At 38.7% G+C, this 12,815-nt stretch overlaps 1 protein-coding gene across 3 annotated transcripts in view; it reads left to right on the forward strand.

The window, feature by feature from the left end:
* The window catches only part of Axn (protein axin), a 293,900-nt gene that overhangs the window by 241,918 nt on the left and 39,167 nt on the right, over positions 1–12,815 (forward strand). For all 3 annotated transcript variants that reach the window (XM_067150025.2, XM_067150027.2, XM_067150026.2), the window contains 6 exons: positions 492–619; positions 4,865–5,020; positions 5,110–5,254; positions 5,571–5,715; positions 12,127–12,264; positions 12,413–12,643. In XM_067150025.2, coding sequence (XP_067006126.1) covers positions 492–619; positions 4,865–5,020; positions 5,110–5,254; positions 5,571–5,715; positions 12,127–12,264; positions 12,413–12,643 — 943 coding nt within the window. The remainder of the gene's footprint in view (positions 1–491; positions 620–4,864; positions 5,021–5,109; positions 5,255–5,570; positions 5,716–12,126; positions 12,265–12,412; positions 12,644–12,815) is intronic.

The raw sequence follows: 12,815 nt of genomic DNA on the forward strand, positions 1-12,815 counted from the left end.
GGTCACGTCTTGTTCTTTTCCAACCCGAACTCTATTAGAGCATTCGAGGGCTAGGGAATCTTTCATTTTCATGCCCTTCGTGGCCCTTGTCTTTCTTTGGCCGATATCTTCATTTTGCTGGGCTGAGTGGCTCAGACGGTGGAGTCACTGGCTTTCTGACCTCAACTTGGCCGGTTCGATTCTGGGTGGTGTTTGAAGGTGCTCAAATACGTCAGGTTCTTTTCAGTAGATTTACTGGTGCATAAAAGATCTCCTAAGGGACTAAATTGTGGCAGTTTGGCCTGTCCGAAAACCATAATAGTAATTAGTGGGACCTAAAGCAAGTCATATTAACATTATTATTATCTTCATTTTTCAAAGTGTTGGATCCCTTCCATCCATTTTTTTCTCTGATTAGTGTTATATAAAGGATGGTTACCTAGTTGTACCTTCTCTTAAAACAATAATCACTACAACCACTAATATAGTGACATTAAATTGATGTATTCCAGACCAGCATGTCTCCCGAGTATGGTCAGATCTTACTCCTTCTCGATCACCAGGACTTCTCTCCCCTCGACCTCGCTCACCTGATGGACGGCGACGAGTGGCCGGTTGTGTTGCTCTCCCCTCCAGTAAGGTAAGAAACTACGTACTGTTAAAATTTCCATTTATAGGGAATTAATTTGCAAGAGAGAAAATTTTGAACTTTCTTATTAATATTTATAATTTAACTGTCAATGGCAACATGTCTTCCTCTTGCTTTAACTGCATTTGTTGTTATGTTGACTTTGGACAAAGATTGGTTATGAAGAAAAGGAATAGAAACATTTCAAGAGAGCAGGTAATGTATGTGGCAGAGTTGAGGAAGGGTAAGATGTCGTGACACCTTGATGGAATGAGAAGATGAAGTGGAAAGGAAAGACTGAAGGGAGTAGGTAAAGGAGTTTCTCTGTATGAAATAGAAGAAAAGCTAGAAACAGTTCACTTGGGAAATAAAATTTCCTCTGAATAGTGATAGTGTCCTCTGAGCAAAGTTTTAGAAGTCTGGTGAAGAAAAAAATCAGAGAAGTAACCATGGAAATTGAAAGTAATTTAAATGCTGCAGTGTGTTGAGAATCAAGTGGATAAACTGTTTTGGTTTGAAATTGAAAGCAGGCTGAGAGGGAGGTGTACGGTCATCTTTACTCTTTATAATAGTGATGGATGATTATGTAGGGGAGGCAAATGCAGCATTCACAGATGAAATTGAGAGCATTTGTCCTAATCCTGCTGCATTACGGTGGTGGTTGCAGTGTGAAAGGAGGAGATCTTCTCGTGAAATTTATGGACATTTATTAACTGTAAGTAATTGGATTCCTTGAAAATGTGAAAAGTTACGCTTTAAGGATCTCAATTTATGCAGGAATCAGTGCAGAGTAGAAATCACAGTTGGAACCCAATGCTGAGAAAGGTGCAGTGGTAAAGAAATAATAATAACAAATCAAGACAAGGCATATATAGAAATAAACAGCGCAGGAATTTCTCAGTGAGTGTTGTTTTGCTGAAACCATTCTAATGAAATAAATACAAAATCATGTGGCTTTGTGGTAAATGTCGGTTGGCTCCATGGTCTAGGGGTAGTGAGGCTGCCTCTTACTTGGAGGCCCCAGCTTCAATTCCTGGCCAGGTCAGGGATCTTTACCTGCATGCAAGGGTTGGTTGGAGGTCCACCCAGCCTACATGAGAGCACATGAGTTTTCTGATGGTGTGAAGTGGTCCAGTCTAGAAAGCCATCTTGTAATTTGCAGGTCTTTGGGCTGAGCACCAGTTGTTTGGTAGGCCAATGCCCATCAGGGTTGTAGCACCTTGAGATTTGATTTTTGGTGTATGTATGTATGTATGTATGTATGTATGTATGTATGTATGTATGTATGTATGTATGTATGTATGGTATCTGTTGTGGGATAACTGGCAACATATTAAAATAATATCTCAACTAGTCAATGAATGATCTTCTCTTTCAATTTCTTCTCTCTTGGATTCAGTGCTCTTCCAGAGTCAGGCAGGATCAAGGAATGGACAGGTTTCAGATTATTATATATAGCAGGCAGGTGAGAAAGGTATATGTGGCCAGAGATGTGCAAGAGTGTCTTGTACAGTGACATGTAAATAATGTCAGTATCAGGCAAGAGAAGGAGGCAAATTGCATCGTGAATTCATATACTAGTTATACTAAAATGTGTGACCTTGGTCACATTTATTTAAAATCATGGCAAAGTGTGCGTGGACATTTAGGTTTATGACATGAATCACAAAGGAATTTTTATCCGGCAAGATAAGTCTCGTTGGTGCCTTACGGTAGGCGCTAACTATGCATTGTTAACCAAGTAAATAAACCCTGACTGCTATTCCATAACTCACTTGCAATAAATTAACATATTTTCTCCAAATGTTAAGTTAAATTTACAGTCTAAATCAAAATCATATCTGAAAGAATCAACTAATTCTAAAGACTGAATTTGTTCTGGAATACATCTCACTTCTAGTGTCAATAAATGTATATATCCCACAGTTATAGGATGCCACAATGGACAAAGTATAGCATATCAGGATACAGAAATTTTTATCTTACAGAAGTATAGTGGTAATATTGTTTTTGAATTATGGAGGTCTGAACAAATGAGATCTTGGAATGTGTACAGATGCACATATGGTGGTGGTAACTGTGCTTTCAATGCTGTTCATAGGCAGCTCGAACTTCTTCCAGACTTCCATGAACAAGGCAGGTATTGTGCCACAAGCACTAACCATTAGGCCAATAATCTCTATGTTATTCAGCTGATATTTATTTTTATAGAACTGTATGGTGGTCACGTAAATGTTCATCTTCCCAAGGTGGATTTCAGTAGGCTGGCTGACATCGTCCTCTATTCGGATGGTCGGATCAATAATGAAGTCTTTCTTGTCATTAAATTGTCAATTCATCTTGTACTTCCTGTCATAGACATGTACACGGAAGTTTTTACTGCGGAGTTCTTGTGCAATCAGGGATCGTATCTTGTGGTGACATAAGTTCTCAGTACTTCGCCGTAGGGACAAGAACCCAGAACATAAGCCAGTGTTTCTTTCTCTGTGGCGCATCTCTGACAGAGGTTTCCATCCTGAGTTCTGCCCAGAATAGTTCATACTGCAGAAACATTTGATGTCGTGGATTGCCCTGTGCCATTCACTACAAGAAAGTCCTTGGTGATACCTAATCCAGTTGTAGGCTGGAATGTATTCTTTATAGAGCTCGACACCGATCCCCTTATGAGGCAAAGACCACCAAATTGTCATTTCACGACTTCTTAGCTCTCTTAACAAATTGATGGTAATTATTGTTCCACCTTTATTAGTAGCACGTTTCATTGTATTATAAACATCATCAGTTACAGATATCTTTGTTTAGGTAAAAACCTTAAATGTGCAAAGACATGATCTTCTCAAGATGATCTTAAAAACATACTTGACTATTTAAAAATATTGGCTAAGGGGAAGAGGTGAGAGAGGGGAATTAAAAAACAATTACTAACTATGAACTTACGTAAACTGTGACAATTTGTCATAATGTTCATCTGTAAAGTCTTTGTATACACTTGTACACCATGATCAATAAAAAACAAGGGTAAAATGCGTTTTCTTATTGCACTGTGTTAACGTCGCACCGACACAGATAGGTCTTATGGCGATGATAGGATAGGAAAGGCCTAGGAGTTGGAAGGAAGCGGCCGTGGCCTTAATTAAGGTACAGCCCCAGCATTTGCCTGGTGTGAAAATTAATGAGACTTTAAGTATTTCTTTGTAGAAAAATATAAAAGCTCGTGAGAGCTACAAGTGTGGGACCTTCCGTAATTGAATGGTCATTATGAAGTTGATATTTTGCAATTGTGACCTCAAAATTAGTGTCCCGAGATTCATTAGCTAGTCTTGGAGCGACGGGGAGACCGTCTTCACCAAATGTAAAGTCATAATAGCAGCAGGGAGACGGTTCATCTAGTTCTACACAGTGTACGTCAAGGATTTTGGAGCAGTAATTACGCCTGATTTTTGAATTTTCAATGGAAAATTAATCGGAGTAAGTAACAAATATTTTGGAAATATCGATCTTGCAAGATTCAGATTTTGGATTCAGTACCCTATGCACAGCTTCCCTTCTCTGATTGTAGAATTGAAAGTGAGTGAGCTGATATTTACATTTTCTGTCTTCTTGTTCTCTCTTGGTCGCACGTAGGGATTCAAGGACCTGCTATATGTTTTACCTTGATATCCGAGATATTGTTTTCTCCTTGCTTCATAATATTTTGTAGCAGGGTGTTTCATACCAGGTAAGAGATGGATAGAGTTACTCAGAAATTTGGACTCCCACACGAGTCTATCGAACTCGCAATCAAATTCACTGGTGAAATGAGAGAATTTGTTCTTCCATTTCTTTAATTCCGACTGGAAAGCAATCTCCTCTTGAACAGAATATTGATGCTCAGTGGTAACACTACCGTTTTCTGGTTGTGTTGAATGAGATACATGTTGACTGAAATTGGTTAACAAGGTTGTTTGATGTATTTGGGAGCTTTTAAATGTAAGAAAGGTAATAATATAAACATAAAATTGGAATTGAGGAAAAATAGGGGTACATTTTTTTTTAATAGGAAGAGGAATTAGGGTTGGGTATTATTTATCAAGTGAAACGTTCAATACATATCTGTGAAACTATGTGTGCTTCACTTAGAATCAACTTTGATTTAAACATTTTCAACGTGGGTCTAGATAATAGACCTGTGGTAGAATACTAATTAGTTTGTTATTGAAATACTTATTGCTGTGTGATTTTACTATTTATTCATTTGAAATATTTATGTCTTTCCAGATGATGCCAGGAATTGGAGCTACCCAGCTCCCTCTAACCCCTGGTGCTGCTATTCCGTCCCATTTCAGCAGTGTGGGTTTGATTCACAGTGTGCCTCATCCATATCAGTCCCACTCCCGCCCCTCCCACTATCCTCGACATGCTCGGAAGGATAAGGTGAGTACAGTGTATTTTTTATCTGCACATATTATTGGTCAAAACCATAGTTTCTTTGCACCTGTTGTGATCATTACTTTTCCATGCAGGATGTTTTCTCCACTTTCTCGTCAGACTCAGGAAATGTGCACGACTTCCCCGATGGCTCTGAGCATAAGCTTTACATACCTAAGAGTAAATCCATGCCAGATTATCAAGAAGCTCAGAAACAGGATGCATATTCTTCCATGCCTGGTTAGCAGCCATTCATTTATGCCCTTTAGTCAATCAGTGAATGACATTACTGTTCCGATTCATACATGTCTGAAACTGTGCCTCATATAAGAAAATGCATGCCAAAATTATTTTGTCAATATGTGTGAACGTGTCACATGCATGTGAGAGTGAGTGGAAACTTACCCACTCATGTAATTTTAAACTAGCTGATTATGCTGTTAATAACTTGTTAATATTAAGTTGGTCTCACATGATTCTCTTATTTAGTAGGACACCTTACTCTGATACAGCTGTTATCTGTTTTACCAGTTACATTATTATATTTATTTGTTAGGTCACGATGCAAGGTTTCGCCAGAGTCGAGATGTATGTAGAAGATCGAGTAGCAAGAAAACGTTGACAGATCTGACAGACAGTGGTGTGAGCGTGGTGTCCGACAGTACACCAGTTATTCATCCAAGTATGCAGTGCAAAGACAAGTAAGGAACTACAATCTATTTTGGTTTTCATCCCTAAGCTAAATAAGCCCTTTGCCTTCTTATTTTTTTTTTTTTTTTTTGGAGTAATAATTGTTTCTGTTTCTTGCCTTGCTGTACCTAATTTAATTCCAATACTAGAGGACTCGTGTTGCTCCACAGCATTTGTTGTAAGTAGGCGAGATAATGTGTCTTGACATGAAATTGCTCCATGCACAGCCTGGGTTTGTTTTTGAATGTTTAATTTTAGCATTTGTATTACCTATTAAATATACTGCATGTCAAGTGAATTTTTGGAGATTTCTTTATTGTGATGTTTATTGATATTTTGTGAACTATTTTGTAGCTTTAGGGCTATTGTTGTGTATTTAATTTAAAGTTTCAGTTTTATATTATTTTGTTTCACGTGGAGCTTCATCTTCATTGCAGCTTGTATTGTCTGGGAAGTAGTTGATCCTTTCAAATCTCTCTATATAAAGCAGTAAATAATAAAAATAAGTGGTAACTCTATGTGTTTACGTGTCACACTATAGAATGGTGGACACAATTCCAGCTGTCATTGGAACTGTCACCAATCAGCCTAGCAAACCCAAAAACTGTGGATTAAACTCTAATCTCGGTCATATTAAATTTTTTTTAAAAACCTTTCTGACCCCCCCATGCCGATGGAGGCTCAACTTGTCTCAAAGTCATTTCAGCGATCCCAAATAGTATGGATTCGACACTAATATTGCTCATTTTTTATTATTGTTTTACATGCCACTCCCTCCCAACCCCCAACTGTAGGAATGCTTAAGGTGTCTTACCCCTACAGTATTTTTCTTCAGGTGGTAAATAATATGTGTACCAAGTTTGGTTGAGAGCTATGCTGGAACATGCACACAAAAATACATAATCTGTCATTTTGAACATTTTCTGTTTCACCCCTCACCCAATTCCCCCTCCCTCCATGCCGATTGTGGCTGAACTTGGACTTAAATGTCATCTAGAGTGTCAATTTATCTCAGTGACACCAAAAAGTATGGATTCAACACTAATATCGTTGTTTTCAATTATTTTTACATGTCACTTTCTCCCCATTCCACCCCTAGGCTGCCTGTTGTGCCTTACTCCTACAATATTTCTCTCCAGATAGTATTAAGTCATATGTGTACAAAGTTTGGTTGAAATTGCAGGTTTGTCTATGGTCACCATAATTTTTAATTGTTTAGCTTCATCGATATCTTTACGTAAAAATATTGCTCCTTAACTGTGTTAAACTGGTGAGTGTCATCATAAGCTGTTTTGATGAAATGAAAACTATGCTTGAAAATAACAGTGCAAGAAAACACTCCTCGACAAGATGACAATGAGGTTAAACAAAATGATATGACAGCAACGTCAGATAGTTTAACTGCAGGACAGGTGGCGCCATCTCTTGGAAACTCGCAATAAACAACTAGTAGCATGCAATATCCTGACTGGCCACAGAGCAGTCAAGAGAATAACGGAGATAACGCAAAGATATCATTCTCCGAGCAACGAGTCAGTTATGAATAATGACCGACGTGATGAGGGACAGGTTCTATCTAGCGGACATCCGTAGAACAGCTTTAGGGACAGCAGCAATGGCACAGGGAGAACAACCTATGATCAGAGAGATGAAATTTCGAATCTAGAACAGCGCGACCAGGGCCAGATGCCATCTAGAGGTTAGCAGGGCATCATAGTCAGTTCCACAGAACATGAAATGGAAGAAAGAATCACAAGAAAAATAACACAGGACTTACATCCCATGATGGATACTTTAACTGCCAAACTAACGAGTATACTACGTGAGGAAATTAACACAAGAATTACAATTCATAAGGGTGAACTCAACAATCAAAATATTTTGGACGATATTCGAGGTAATAATTCGTTCTTAAAGAACACAGAAGCGGATCGAGCAGCTTCCTCACACATGTCATCCATGGAAATCACAACGCACCTCAGCCGCACATACAAAGAAATCATGGAAGAGTCGTGATCCACACAAAAGAAACCAACGCCTTCCAACATACAGCCGACAATCTTAACAACAGTAGATGTTCGATTAATCAACTCCGAAAAGGACCTTACGATGAACGAAACAGAATTACAAGCAGCAGTACCCAGAGCTTGGATATACATAAGGCGACAACGCCATAATACCACTGTAGAAATGGTAAAGCGACACGTAACAAAGTTACATGTGACAAATATTATTGGATGTGAAGAATTACAAACTAATAATACACTTAAAGCACTAAGAGTAGTTATACCTTTACATGAAATGGCAAAGGTTTACGCTCCAGAAGCGTAGCCTAAAGGCGGCGTCGTGAGACGATACCGCCTTTTTCGCTCCCGGGAAACAGGAGTCAAACTCCCAGCCTAACCTTCTTTGCATCTTATGGAACGTAGAAAGTCTTAAGAGCGCCATAGAATTGACAAACAAAAACCTTCTACACTCGCATGATATTCTCATACTACTAGAGACTATCCACTAAACCCATAGAACTAAATCACTTCTATGCGCTGCATATACCAGCAACGCAAGGACCAAGAGGGAGACCAATGCGCGGTATTTCATGCTACTACAAACCAAGACTAGGTAAAATTTTAAGTACACACCAAGAACAGGATACAGTGATGATAAACTTTAAATGGATCTCCGTGATAGCGATATACGCAGGGCCACTAACACCCCATTGAAGAACTAATAGCAATCATCATGTCCTCCATAAAGCAAATAGCTCCGGGCAGAGACATAATACTTGCCGGAGACCTAAACTGCAGATTTGACAACAACAATCATAGAGCGAAAGAGCTCCTGGAAATGATGACTGAGGAAGGTTTTAACCTTGTTAAAAACTTCAAAGATAGAACGTACTTTACATATACAGGGAGCAGTACTATAGACTTAATCTTTTACAAAGGTCAGAACATTAAGCTAATAAATTACTCCATGTGTTTCACTACAGAAGAGGCGATGATAAGGAAACACTGCCCTGTTTCAATGCAATTTAAGCCGGGCTGAGTGGCTCAGACGGTTAAGGCGCTGGCCTTCTAACCCAAACTTGGCAGGTTCGATCCTGGCTCAGTCCGGTGGTATTTGAAGGTGCTCAAATACGACAGCCTCGTGTCGGTAGATTTACGGGCACGTAAAAGAACTCCTGCGGGACTAAATTCCGGCACCTCGGTGTCTCCGAAGACCTTAAAAAAAAGTAGTTAGTGGGACGTAAAACAAATAACATTATTATTATTATTATTATTATTAATGCAATTTAATGTCTCAAGAATAGAGAAAAAACCCTCAAGGCAGATAAATAAAAATAAATAAAAATGTACTCAAACAACAAACTAAAGTACAGAAAGAACTTGAAAAGAACGTAAAGAATGATGACATAGATGCAGCCGCATTATCCCTGGAGAAGACATTCAAATCAACTCCATGGATGGATGACATGTGTGCGGAAGCTGCTCGATCCGCTTCTGTGTTCGTTAAGAATGAATAATAAGCAGAAAAGAAGATCGCGAATATGGTTCAATAAAGATTGCTATAAGAAGAGAAAGAGCATTATTAAGGCCATGCATGCAGCAAAAAACAACAAGAGCATTGAGACAATAAGGCAATATATCGTCATCAGGAAGGAGTACAAAAAGCTGCTATGGGTAAAACGCAATGAACATATGGAAAAGGAAGCGTTACGAATCGTGAAAGATGCCATCAAGGACCCGTTTGTAGCATTAAAGCCTAGGAAAATACAAAGCAGTGGAAAGATAGAAATGGATACATGGGAGGATCACTTTAGGAACATACTAAATTTTGATGAGGACGTCAGTACTGAGGCTGCAATAACAGGATCATACCAAGAAGTAACTGACCCGTTCACAAAGGAAGAGGTGTACGAAGTTATTATGTCACTAAAAAATAAGAAGTCCATAGGACCGGATGGCATATACATCAAACACATAAAAGACTCATCAGAGGCACTATTACCGGAGATTTCAAACCTAATGAACCTCTGTTTACAAGTATGCAACATCCCCACATCTTGGAGAACCTCGACTATGAAAATCTTGTACAAGGAAAAAGGCGACCAGTCAGACACTAACTCATATAGAGGAATAGCTATAGAAAATTGCATGCTGAAAAAAATAATAATGACAAAGCTTCTCACGAAAAGAGTCGCAGACGCAGTAGAACACAAACTCCCAGAGGAACAGTTTGGACTCCGTAAGGGAAGGAGCACCCTCCATGCCATTAACAACCTCATCAATGACATTGAAGAAGCCCTTAGACATCCAAGAGGCAAATTCCATGCAGTATTTGTTGATTATGCAAAAGCTTTCGACACATTAAGCAGACCACTAATAATCGAGAAGCTGGAAGCCATAATGGGAAAAGACAAGCTCACGAGTCCGATAAGCAACATTCTGATGACATATTACATACAAATTGACGACCAAGTCGCGACTTCGAAACTGATCCTGCAGACCAACGGAGTACTTCAAGGAGACCCACTAAGCTCCTTGCTCTTTAACATTATGACATATGATGTGGTAAAGGTTACTCAACAAGGAATAGAGAATTTGAAAATATACGCAGATGACATGTTCATTGGATCAAGTTCCCTACATGATGTGCAAAAAGCTGTAGACAATCTAGACAGGTGGGCAAAAGATAACAAGATGAAAATTAACACAGAACATGAAATTTCGGAAAGGTGGCCGAGAGGCCGCAAGTGACAGGATATACCTAGGATTTACAGTCCTCAAGACTGTCAATACATTTAAGTATCTAGGACTGACCATGCAAACAACAGCAACAACCTATAGAATTCACATAAAGTCTAGAGCAATGGCGGCCACCAAAGCCATATATGATATTAAAACAATTACCAAGCTTTCACTAGAAACTGCTGTGAAACTATTCAATGCGAAAATTGTGCCAATTGCCACATATGGACTGGATAAACTGGGTCGGGCTGAACTGAAGACGATTGAAGCAGTTAAGTCGTGCTTCCTGAAAGCTGCACTGGGAATATCAAAATACACAAAATCAAGGCTTGCATACGAGTTTGCAAAGGAGACCTCCTTCATTGAGGACCTCCGAATGAAGAGAGGGTTTCCATCCACAGACGCTTGGGAAAAATTACTGCAGGACAGAGTGAAGAAGAGGGGAAAATCTGGCTTGATTTTTACTCAACAGAGTTGATGATGGATAGAACATGGACAAAGACCAATCAAGACATGCGACATTTAGTTAACTCAATGGCGGTCCATGGGTATCACCATGAACTGTGCAACACTGAGTACTTTCATGACCCTGACGAAACCTGTGTTTTCAAGCTGTGTAGTGAGCATTGCAGTCAATATCATAATAATTATTATTAACTGTGTTTAACCCGCTAAGTACAGAATGTATTGCGGGCTAGGGTAAATTTTTGGCTGCTACTATTGGTGTGGTAATTTAGTGATTTGATTTTATGATTACTCAAAGTTGACTGAACTTAGGGAACTATCAATGCCTGATGACTCACCACCAGGTAATTCTGGATATGAAAAAAACAAAAATGAAGTAAATCGGTCCAGTAGAAGGACAGACAGATGGATGGATTGACTCGGCAAAGCTGGTTTTTGTAAACTTCTTAAATATGTATATATTAGCAGAAGAATTAGACATATAGCAAATGATAACTTCCAAGGCCCCCTTGGTCCTCATTGTGAAGATAGTGAGCTAACATAAGGTTTCCTTACAATAATCACCACCACCATCCTAACATAACCTCTTCTCTGTTCAACTCAGCCTCACTGAAACAGAAAGAAAGAAAAAAAGCACATTCCTTTCCCTCATTCCACTTCTAAATTATGTATAATTATATAAATTAAACTTGTCCTTCTAGAGTTCATATATACAAAAGTAAAATGACGCTCCTTGTCTTGACTGAGAAATGTTAAAGGCAGAATTTTTTTTTGGATATGGTTCATTTGATCTATTTACATATAGATAGAAAGGGAGCAACAAAGTATTATTGTATATGTTTACAATGAACCATTTAACAAATATATATGAAAGTCGTGAAGCTATACAGGAGGATATGAATATACATAACAGGAAATAATTAGAAGGAGGTACAAGAGAAGCATGAAGATGCAAACTCCTCACTCTTTAAAATATCATTAAATACAAATACATATTTGTAGTTAGAACGATGTAAACTTGTTAGAACTTGTTAGAACTATGTAAAAGTAGGCTTTATTCCAAACCAAAGCTTGAATAAAGTTGTTCACTGGTATATTGTCTGTTTAATTTAGTAAAATCTTGGAAATATACAGTGATAATACTTTTTAGAATTGTATTTCATTGTATTAAGGACATTTTGTAGTAATTGTCATGTTGCTTTGTTTCAGCCGAGTATTGTCTTGGTTGATGGAAAGTACGAAGCAAATTTCAGGTGTTCCTCATTCTCATAGTGAACGGGAAGGGCTATCTTCTAAACATCGCATGCGTCCAAGTACAACCAGTGCAACTTCTCCTGTAGCAGTAAGGTGAAGAGACCTCTATTCTTCTTATATTTATTTATTTTTGTTCTATTTGACACTGATAAGTTGTTTAATTCTTTGACCTCCTGGGTTTGTAACTTTCACATGTACCGTTGTTGATTATGACCAATAGCGATCAATTTATTAATTTCAGACATGGTCGCAAACCTGCTGTTGTGTTCAATACATCACGGTCTGGTTCGTTGGAGCGTGCTGTGGGGCCTGGAGCAGTGTGGGGTGGAGGTCATGTGCCTGGACCAGCTCAACCTTTTGTGGCTGACCCGTCAATGCCTCCTCTTCCTCTGCCACACACAGACACGCAACTAGAAGAGGCACGCAGAAGATTACTAGAGGAAGAGGGGCGAACTAAAGTCGGAAGACAAAGGTACAATAATAATATTTTAATAACTACGTTCAGCCTCCATAAACAAACTAAGTTCTCCCATGACACTTGATTCACAGCCAATACCGTGGCCTTCTGTCTCAATTTCTGTAACTCTTATGTTGCAGTTGTCAGAAACTGAGTGTAATGAGCATCTCTTCACTCTTCATATGTT

This window comes from Anabrus simplex, chromosome 6 (genome assembly GCF_040414725.1).
Source record: "Anabrus simplex isolate iqAnaSimp1 chromosome 6, ASM4041472v1, whole genome shotgun sequence".
Lineage (NCBI taxonomy): Eukaryota > Metazoa > Arthropoda > Insecta > Orthoptera > Tettigoniidae > Anabrus > Anabrus simplex.